Here is a 10724-nt window from a genome sequence, read left to right as displayed (position 1 = left end):
TCTCACAGTACAAAATTGCACCAACTGTAAATCAGCATCTTTCTAGAATTCTGTAATCTCAACGATTTTGAGCATGTCGGTAGAACGTACAGCGCCTGTGCAGAATCTGTTATGCACAATATGTCACATGATTATCCCATCAAGTCACGTGACAAGAGAACTCCAAGACGTGATCTGAATCGGGTTGAAGAAGAGACAGAGTACGTCTTGAAAGCTCCCCAGCATAGCTGAACTTTCGTTGTGTGTTTATGTATAAATATTTTGTCAAAACAAGCTGTTATGTTTTCGACAGAACGTCTTGTTTAAGGTCATATTTGCTTGTTCAAGGTCATATTTAATGATGACATCCTGTCTATAGTTTTCAAATGTTGTATTGGACAAGATATTGTCTGCAACAGGCAAAATTTTGATGCAACGTTGACCAAACATCCAGCAAAAACTATGAAAAATGCAAGTTTTGCACAGGTGCAGTACGTTCTGCCGATCTGCTCAGTTTCAATATGGACATGGTGCTTGCAGGTCAAAGGTCAGCCCATCTGCCACTTGAGGCCCCCCTCCCCGGGTCCTGCGATGTCGGCTTTTTGTTCGGCCTCTGCTTTTCTCTTCTGTGCCCGCTTGACTCCCTCTGGGTCCTTCAAGCCTCTTGACTCGTTCTGGAAAGTAGAGGTTACATAATCATGATTATGCGGTAAATAACACTCACACTCACTCACTGTTTAATTGACAGTATGTTCACCTACTGTAATATACTTTTCCACCCATAAAACAATGTATACTACTAACAGATACTTGTATTTTATAATATTATTCGTTATGTTGGTGGAGCTTAGACTCTCAGGTTAACAAATTCACTACTCTCTGACAGCATTCAAACTCCTCTAATGCATAAATGTCTTCAGCATCACTACAATGAACAGACATACAAGTGGATCTTATTCTATGTGTAAGAAGTTTGTACGTTTGCTTGTTTTAACAGGCCTAGGATCTCCATTAGTGTTAGTAGTACTTACTATGATCTCACACTATTCTTCCTGGAGTCCACTACAATATAAGACAGTGGATACAATACATATGGAGTACCACCCAGCCAAATACAACTTCAGGATACTGACACGAAAACCTAAAACCTACCATGATGATCAGTTAGATGAGACATAAAAAGGAGAGGTCACAACTAGACAGATGTCCTACCTGCACGAAGCTTCTACTCTTCTCTACCCTACAATAAAATAATGGAGTCCACTACAATACAATAAAGGAAAGGAAAGGTCTCCCGTGCCCTTGTGCAGAGCGTAGGGTGGTGCCCATCTCCATTTCTGTCAGCCCTTGGGCGACACACAGTTGTGCAAGGCACTACAGCAGGGGGCTAGTCCGCTGGTAGTGCTGTGTGTTGAAAGAAGTGTGTACCATTTTTAAAGTCTTTGGTATGACCCGGCTAGGGTTTGAACTCACGACCTCCCGGTTACAAAGCGAGCACTCTACCAATTGAGCTATTGCACCGGTGTCTAAAACAATACATACAATAAAATAAGATAATAATAAGACTTGCCGCTTGCTGTCGTTTTTCTGCTGCCTCCAGCATCTGCTGCCGTCTCTCCTCTGGGTTGGGAGTTTCGATGTAATCGTCAGCCTGGCCTTGTAAACACGGTAAACAGCCGCCCATCCTGAATTATCTGAAATAACATATTAAATATTGTGAATTTATTGTTTACATCTAGACCTCAGAACTAGTAGTGCAAATGATGCACCAAATTCAACCAAGGAGCTTGAACATGTCAATTTGTAATTTGATCTACTCACACGTAATTCATTTATACTAATATACACTTTGTACATGTATCTATAGTTGTAGAAGTCGCTGCATTTTGTTGCGTCAACAGAAATTGTTATATTTTTTGTTTTATTCATAATGCCACATTATTGATTGAAGCCTTGTAACAGTTTCAGTACACCATAATAAATTATGTTTATAATGGCAATTCAAATTGTACTCAATTCTCCCAGAAGCGATGATTACTTAATTATATGCATAAGACAACTTCTTGCAATTATATGTCCTTAGAACAGATATAAGTGTAATAGAGAAGCAATACGTGAAAGTTTTATATTATGATGCAACTAGCCCCCCTCCCACCCAAAAGGCCAAAGTATACCTGTTGCAAATTTCGTCATGTAACGCAACTTTACCACCTTATGCTCAGTGTTTTTCAAAACCCAATCACACATCTAACACATTCAAAACTCTTACCACCAAAAGAAATCCTCAGAAAGTGGAGAAACGGCGCAAAAATGGACCAAAAGACACCAAAACACAACTCTCTGCCGAAAGCAAAATGTTCAAAACATGCCCCGCCCACCTAGCCGTGACGTCACTGGTAAATATTCAAACATGGTTTCTTTCCAAGGCAGGGGGTTTGATATAAAATTATTTTGCCATTTAAAAACACATTTTTTCAAGAATTGAGTACAACAAGATACTTAACTGTTTATAATTGTTGATTTTAAATTGATATAAGTAATCAGTTCAGTATATTTATTCTTAAAAAGAAAAGTAGCTGATAGATTTAAACCTCCCTATTAGAATAAGTAGGTATGGCCTAATTGTACTGGGCATGCGCACTGCGGTCGCTGTTAGCAACGCAGCCAAATATTTTTGTTAATTCCAACATGTCCAACTCACCTTGAGTTTCACCTGCGTGCTTCTGTAACCACGAAACACTCAGGTGTGAAAGTCCAAGTACAAGTTAGAACGACGTTTTCGGACGTCGGGATTCGAACCCGCAACCCCCAGGGTTTTTTTTTGGGAGAAGACTAAGTGTTTTTGGGATAGCACAGGTGAGTGTTGTCGTTTTGTGCTTACATATGCAGAATTTCGAATGGTGGTAACTTAACATATAACGTTACAGGTATACTTTATACAGGAATAAAGTAGAACTAGGGGTTAAGGTTTGGGAATTTTGCTATCTGTGTGTGGTGGAGCTTGTTTTGGCAAAGAGTTAGGGCTTGGCTGCAATTGTGGTTGTTTGTTGAAGTTTTTGCATGTGGCTTTTGTTGTTTACCTTAAATACCTGAAAAACGTGTGAGGAATGAATGAATGAATGGTCGTTGGACGTTCCATTGTTTGTCACTGTATATGAGGTTAGAATAGCAATAATTGCACATTTGATAATAATTTTAGTTCAATAATAAAAGCATACTCTAATAAAAGCACTAAATAGACTGAGAAAAATGTTATTGACAATACAATACTCCCAGGCAGAGTTGACAGGAAATTCGGGGGGGACTTTTCCAGATCCAATAGCCGGGACGTGTGCCTGATCAACTAAAGAAGGGCTACTAGTATTTGATTTTTCTATTGTCCCAAAAATGTCCCAAAGTGACTTTTTATTTGTCCCAGCCTAAATTTTTGAGCCCTGATTCTATATATGTCCTACTGCTGAATTAGTGAATATTTCTGTAGATGCTTTCGCGGCCGTGTGGTCCTGGTGAGTGGAAGTGTCGTGATGACGTGTGTCATCCTGACGGGTACTGTTGGACTCGAGATGACCTCTGTGTAAGACAAACTTAAATCAACCGTTACTAACACACCGGGGCAAGCTAATCGCACCCTGCGAACCTAGGAAAAAATGTGTTTCCTGTTTCCCGACCGACCCTAGAAAAAACCTGCCAACCCTTAAAGAGTTTTTTTGTGGAGCCTGCAAGGGACATAAATTTTTCGAGCTGATCATGATCGACCTTTTCTAGCTCCATGACAAAGCATTGTACAATCAGTTTTTCAACAATGAGTATTCATGTACTAGTATGGTTTACTTTGTTAAACTGTATTGTACATGTATTAGTTGGATCACTAGAGATCACCAAAGTCTAATAAAAGAAAAAAAAAGATAGTCCCTGGACTGAAACAGGAAACACAACATTCTTATAACACATCGCGGCAAGCTAAGAGCACTTGGGAGAGAATTTATGCTTTTAAGCATGCTTGAGGAATTGCTGTTAAGTGTTAGGGTAGCTGTAGAAGACCACTTAATGCTGCGATGTTTTGCCACATACGTAAACTTGACTTTGCAACGTTGGTCAGCATGTCCTATTGCACATTTTTGTGGTGCGTTTATCACATTTTGTGAGGATGAAATAGTATTCTGGGGACCAAGTAAACTTATACAATTTTTAGTATACTGCAAAGTCCATTATGCACAGCACATACAATAATTTTTTGGTTTACTTCAAGCAAGAAGGTTAAATACAAGATCCTCCTTGCTTCAAGAAAGCATTGAACATTTACTTTTTGTAAAGCCATTTTATTCTATAGTCAGATCAAAAAGTTTCCATCATTCTTTTTGTTTGGTTCTGTCTAATTTATGAAATAAATGATACTTTAAGTTAAGATCATGAGCTGTACTTATCTCACTGGGTGGTTTTTAATGCAGCACTCTTCTGTTATGTAAACACCTTCTGTGGGCATATCGGCAGGTATATGGTGGCAGGAGCTTTAATAATTAACAAGGCGTTAGAAAGGAAAGTGTCAATGTTGGGAGTTTATGTGCTGTTGTGTACACACGTACCTGTCAAAATGTGATAGATTTGTAACTTGTGCGGTCTACTAGTCATAAATTGTACTTCACATTGTAGATATTGACCACAAAAGAATGAAACTGCAAAATATCTTTGTAAGAAAATACACTGTTCTTAATTAATATTTGGATTGCCATTTTAAAGCAATAATTTCTTTATGATAAAAGGCAAAGAAATTAACATTTTCCACACAGATATAATAAACCATGTACAAATTGTTTTTTTAATTCTAAAGTAGAATTTTTTTTACCACATTGGAGTATTTTACCTGTTACACACAGAAACTTGAGAAAGAGTTTTCATTACGTATGACTTGAAACCTAACACCAAAAGTATGTTGTTTTGCCAGTTTGGCTGTCCTTTGATACAATGTTTACCTTTGACTAGAAAAAAACGCCCACATACACTTTACCAACCTGTATAACAAAGGACAGTACAATGTGCAAACAGCAATTGTATTTTATACAAGTGTTTTTACAGTAATTTGACCGCTGATACTACATAGGTCGGTGTTGTACTATACTTGGTACATGTTTGTAGTTTTTTTTTTTTCCTGACAATGGCCATGTACTTTGTAAGAATAACACTAACAGTGCAAATTTAAAGGCATCCAGTGCAGTTTTTAGAGCTTGGAAACCTGATTTTTCAAAGTCAATATTCTAGTTTCTTATCTACACACTGAGTTGAAACCACACCATCCCAATGTATATTGACACTCATGGAGCAAAATTTCCCATAATTCTGACGGAAAATGGTTACTGAAAGGTCTAATTTTTAGGGTACCACCCATAAAATAAAGGACTCATCTTGAGGCTTGTTTCTGCAGTTTTGAATACTCTAAGTACAATGTATAAAGTACTGATTGAAATGTGCCAATGTAAAGCATGTATGTATCAATATCATAAAGATTAATGCTTTATATTTCCAGTTTTGATGCTCTGAAATTGCATTGGATGCCTTTAACGTGTTTTGTCTGATGTTTGTGATTTTATCTTTACCTGTGCCACACACGTGCCTTTGAGCACCTGTCTCCCAGGAAAGGTGTTAACTGGACAGGTGTGACCACTCAGGTGAGGTAGGTGTGTTATGTCATACCTGGTGGGGTAAGGATAATTCTTGGCACCTTTAAAAATAGTGTGCACCACATAGTACTAGTATTTAGTGCCATCATAATGTCTTGTTGCACTGTTACTTTAATTAATAATAATATAGCATTTAATAATATAATTTAGTACCTGGTCTTATGGAGGATTTAACCTCTCAAAAAAATTGGTTTTCTACCTCATGTATAGCTTTTTTTTCACAGATAATTTAGAACATCTAAATTTTGCTTAAAACCACTCACCTATGCCTGTACTGTTTTTAGATACATAATCCTTACTTGTCAACATTATATTGTAGAGGGGATTCATTCCTCAAGCTAACCAACATCTCACACACGCAGTTGTCCCTCAGTAAGACATCTGGAGCTGCATAGTTCCCGTTTAGAACTTTTATTCAGCCTGTCACACATTTTAGATACGTAACCCTACTTGTCAACATTATTGCGGTAGGAAGCCAGATGATAAAGCTTCAAGAATAAGTCATGTATATTGAAAATTCCTATCTCTGACTCCCAGCTTGCGTGATATCTAGTAGTTATCTGTGACTGTATTTTTACCCATGACGTTACATGTACGTGGCAGTCAGGGAGAGTCTGAGCTGAATACAAATTCCGGCCTAGATCCTCTACTGTCATTTGTTACTGTCAAAAGTGGTGTAATCATGGACCACACCTAGATAACTGTGACGCAGTGCAGGATGTTTTGGATGGTGTTGACAGTTGTTTCTTAGCAACAGCAGACAACACACCTGATCTTCGCAAGATAGTAGTTCTCGTATAGATTTGAAAAAAAAATGACAACAAAAAAATTCTACCATTCATTTGTATGCCATACGAGATGTAATATGGAGCTCTTTGTTGAAGTTTAAGCTTTGATCATTATTTTAACCTGGCCTCCAGAGCATGCCAAAAACTGGGTTTTTGGGGTCTTCAGGGTCTTTGGGAGCTTTTATGTGCTATTTTCTGATTGCATATAGCCAACATAGCCGGCCTGGTTGAATTACCCCCGTTTTAGAACTGGACTAATCAGAAAACAGCCGAAGACCACCAAACCCCAGTTCTATAAGCCTGCTACGGAGGCTAATGTTAACCAAAGTTTCATGTAAATAAAGACCATGTCTGGTCTCTACAGAAAAAATATCGAATTCCCTAACACAATAATAGATATGAATTATATGATCCTAGATGCCTTTCATCCAAAATTTATAAAGTTAAGCTAACAGAGAAAGTCTTATGCCTGTTTTTCCAGTTCATGCTTTCAAGCATATTTTCTCTCCAGCCATGCCTAATCCACTAAAGTGGTTCTTAACCGGCCCAAATACCTGATGTTCCTGACTGTATAAAAGAATGCCACCTGAGTCTGGAAACTCTTTTCACATTGTTATTGACACAGTGACAGTACCCACATACAGAACAATTCTCTACATGTCTACCAGCTTAGCAGTGACTAACAGTTGTCTTTACTGTGCTGAAGAACAGTTGTATTACAGTAACTGTTCTTTAGCAATTCAATAGTATTGAAACTTGCACCTCATTCAGTATAGATATGATTGTAAAAGATAACCTTTATTGTACATTCATGCCCTATTGGGCTAAGTACTGGTGAATAGGTGCAAAGGTACAAAATGTTACATTGTATGGTTTTATAGTGCAAACAGGACTACTGATAATAATGATAACCAACAACATTAGCTCAATATACACTACTCTAATACAGAACGAAATTTAAGCTCTAATACATGTATATAGTGCCAAAATGCTCCAATCTCTTCTTTACCACTAGTTTACATTTTCAAGTTCAAGTCAAGGGTACGTCTTCAAGTTGTGATTTTTGCAGGTCTTGTAGTAATCCTATGTTTTTGTACAAACTGTACACACATCTACCCAGTAGTCTAAACCATGACTAGAGTCTGAACAGTCCTCTTGAAGCTAAGCTACCGACATGAATTCCCTGTCTGAAGTGGGGCGAATATTTTCTTATCCAGTCACTTGAACAGAGTCAAGCAGGCAGATCGCGTGACAGGATGAAAGAACTGCAGGCCTGTTCTCAAACACTGGATGGTTTTGAGTAGTGCTGTACTCTCCTAGAGTAAGCTTGAGTGTTTTAGGTGTTTTTTTAGACGTTTTGTATGGTTTTCTATTTTGTTAGCTTGTCTTTGGGGTATATATCCTAATGTTAGGTTCAGGATCTCCAAAGAAGAGTTTACAAAAGTCTTTCAAAATCCCTAAAAATGGTCCAAAACAGTCCTAACCACTGCTTGAAGAGTGTTGTTTGAGTACCTCAGATACATTTGTACAGTACTCCAGGTAGTTTTGAAGTGATACTCATGTAAAGCACAGTGAAAGTTATTTGGAGAACCATTGAAAGCACTTGCTTTACGATCAAGCACTATTACAAGAGAGGGCTGTAACTGATTTACATTGTTTCATACCCTGTGACTTGAAGTCTGTTGGAACTGTACTTATAGTGATAGTGTGTTCATGTTTGCAATAAACAGTAACCACCTTGAGGCATAACTCACCAGTTTTGTACTGTAAGCACAATCTGTGTTAGACTGATAAGTTAGTGATATGCATTTTCTACAGAAGGTGCAAGCTGCGTAAGGTTTGATACTCACTCAAAGGAAAGGTCCCTGTTCTTATCAAAAAGCATTCCTTGCATGCTCAAGGTGTGTCTTGTCTCACACATAGGACTTCTGCTGACTTACATGTACATCCCATTCAAGGAGAATAATTGTCTCTATTTTGAGCAAGATACTCTGGAGTCAAATAAGGCCCAGAAAAAAATGTTGTGTTTCCTGTTTCCCGACCAACCCTAGAAAAAACTGCCGACCCTAGCCTTTTCTTGTGTGTGGACCCCTACAAGGGAAATATAAAAAAAAAAGATGATCCCTACCTATTGACCCTAATTTTTTTCAGAACTGAATCAGGAAACACAATATTTTTTCCCAGGAATTAGGAAATCGATGTAAAATGCCTTTTGACAGAACAACATCATTGAGACCTGTAAACCTATAACTTCACAATCCTAACCACAAGGCCACCATGTCACAACTTGGAATTGAAAAAAATTATTGTAGTCTAAAAGAAATAATATGACCTACATAGACATCTATAATTCATGATAATTAATAGTGAGTCATGGCTACATAATTGACTTCTTATCATTGATAAATTGTAATGAAATACATTCAATGACAGTTATTAATATGCCTGTCTTGAGGTTTTAATATTTCAAGAAATATTGCTGTCTATAACAATAACCTTACTTCTCTATATTAAGATATGGTAAAAATACTAAATAATAGTAGTGTAGGCTAGGGGTGGGTACCGGTATAGAAAATTCAGGTCCAGGTCCGGATCAGGTTCAGAGGATCAGGTCCAGGTCCGGACCTGAACCGGACCTGATTATTGTACAGTAGTATAGTATATCATATTTTGGCAAGCGAGACACAATTTCTTCGTGTACACGACACGGCCGTGCATGAGGCCGCTTTTCCCGATGAATAATACGGCTGAAATGCCAGCACATCCACAAATAATTTGATCAAATACTTAATTGCTGCGATCTAAAATGTTACAGGGTTCTCTTAGCGGGGGTTGTTTATTGTTTTGATTGGTAAAACGCAGGGTAAAATACGCTAAAAATTTAGCCACGCCGCGGTCCACACTTCCGGGTTAAGCGACGACAAAATCACGTCGAAAACGCTAAAAATCCGCATAGAAGCATATATTTTCCCCAAAGATTCTTGAAACTATGCATTTCTTCACTAGAATATCTATGTGTGGTTGTGGAAAATAGAATTTTAGCGCCGATATCGAACAAAGAAAAGTTGTTTACACGCGCGTCGGCTCGCTCAAGTCTGCCGCCTACGCTGCCGGGACGCTGCCAGCAGCGGGCGCAACAACCAATCAGAAATGCGAAATGCCGACACGTGACGCGGGATTGCGTCACAGTCTAAACAATATGGGGGAGGGCTCGCCGTGCACGAAATGTTTTTGCGTCAATATTCAGCGCCGTGTTTCAAGAGAAATACCGGGAAACATTTTTTTTCTCGTTTTTGAACGCATAAACATGGATTTAGGCTGATCTAGTATGATTCAGGGTTATTTTTTTACCTGCCATGGCCAGATTATCTAAAGATGTGTGTGTTGTGTGTACAATCTACAGAAATGTACATCAGGTCCGGTCATCCGGTTTTCACGTTTCGGTTTTTTGGACTCGGTTCTTGAATGTTGTTCCGGTCCAAACCGGTCCGACTGAACCGGTACCCACCCCTAGTGTAGGCCAAACTTGAAGTATAGTACATAATGAGTATACTTACTTGATAATTATGTAGCTTGGGTAGTGTTAATAACACCACGCTACACTACTACATACTCTGTCCTTGGTGCTGAATGCCATCCACACAATGTGAAGTATATTGTGTACTTTACTACAGTTACATACTGTACATTGTGTGGATGGCATTCAGCACCAAGGACAGGTATGTTTGCCTCTGTGTGTGTGTTAGTGTGTGTGTGTGTGTGTGCCTCTGTGTGTGTGTGTGTGTGTGTGAATGTGTTTGTGTGTGTGTATGAGTTGTTGAACATTCTCCAAAAGCATGCCGATAAAAAAAAAAATTTGTGATTCAACTCAGCTGAAGATTAGCCAGGACTGGAAAAAGTTAAACAGTTCTCCTGTGCCAAAAAAGTTTGGAAAATGCAGACTGCTGATGGGTCTTTGGACTTGTTCTTCTATATCTGTATCTGTATAGCCAGTATAATTACCCTTTGGCATAACGCAGGCATGCTGCGCGGCAGCAGCTAGCTATATCACACCGAACATCTTGTTACACTCAATCTTTGCACATTTAGTTGCAGGAGTTGTGTAAAGCTTTCTAGTGATGATGCCCCAACTGTGCTTGGTGCAACGAGTTCCAGTTTACGAAAGTGGAAATACGAGTTTTTGAACACCTCAATTCTTGGTTGATAACTCTGATATTTGAAGGCATGACTGTTTCTTGTATGTATTATCTATACCATTATTTTTATGTTTTCTCCGCAGGTG

The 10724-nt window shown here is 38.5% G+C and overlaps 1 protein-coding gene across 1 annotated transcript; it reads right to left on the bottom strand.

Annotated features, from left to right (window-relative positions):
• LOC109468908 (small VCP/p97-interacting protein-like) lies at positions 1-2374 on the bottom strand. Its single transcript, XM_019767287.1, has 3 exons — positions 2249-2374; positions 1550-1673; positions 1-653 (listed from the first exon to the last, which is right to left on the bottom strand). The coding sequence occupies exons 2-3, from the start codon at positions 1661-1663 to the stop codon at positions 528-530; spliced, it is 240 nt and encodes a 79-aa protein (XP_019622846.1). The 5' UTR covers positions 1664-1673; positions 2249-2374; the 3' UTR covers positions 1-527.
• Positions 2375-10724: the final 8350 nt, after the last annotated feature.

The sequence above is a fragment of the Branchiostoma belcheri genome, unplaced genomic scaffold (assembly GCF_001625305.1).
Source record: "Branchiostoma belcheri isolate BF01 breed outbred unplaced genomic scaffold, Haploidv18h27 scaffold2, whole genome shotgun sequence".
NCBI classification, from domain to species: domain Eukaryota; kingdom Metazoa; phylum Chordata; class Leptocardii; order Amphioxiformes; family Branchiostomatidae; genus Branchiostoma; species Branchiostoma belcheri.
The sequence above is the reverse complement of the archived record's forward strand: the minus strand, read 5'-3'. Positions and strand labels throughout refer to the sequence as shown.

Excerpts from the sequence above, each read along its gene's own strand:
- LOC109468908 (XM_019767287.1), bottom strand. The coding sequence starts at position 1,663 with ATGGGCGGCTGTTTACCGTGTTTACAAGGCCAGGCTGACGATTACATC. Across the intron at positions 654-1,549 it reads CAGAAAAACGACAGCAAGCG|AACGAGTCAAGAGGCTTGAA; the intron begins GCAAGTCTTATT and ends TCTACTTTCCAG.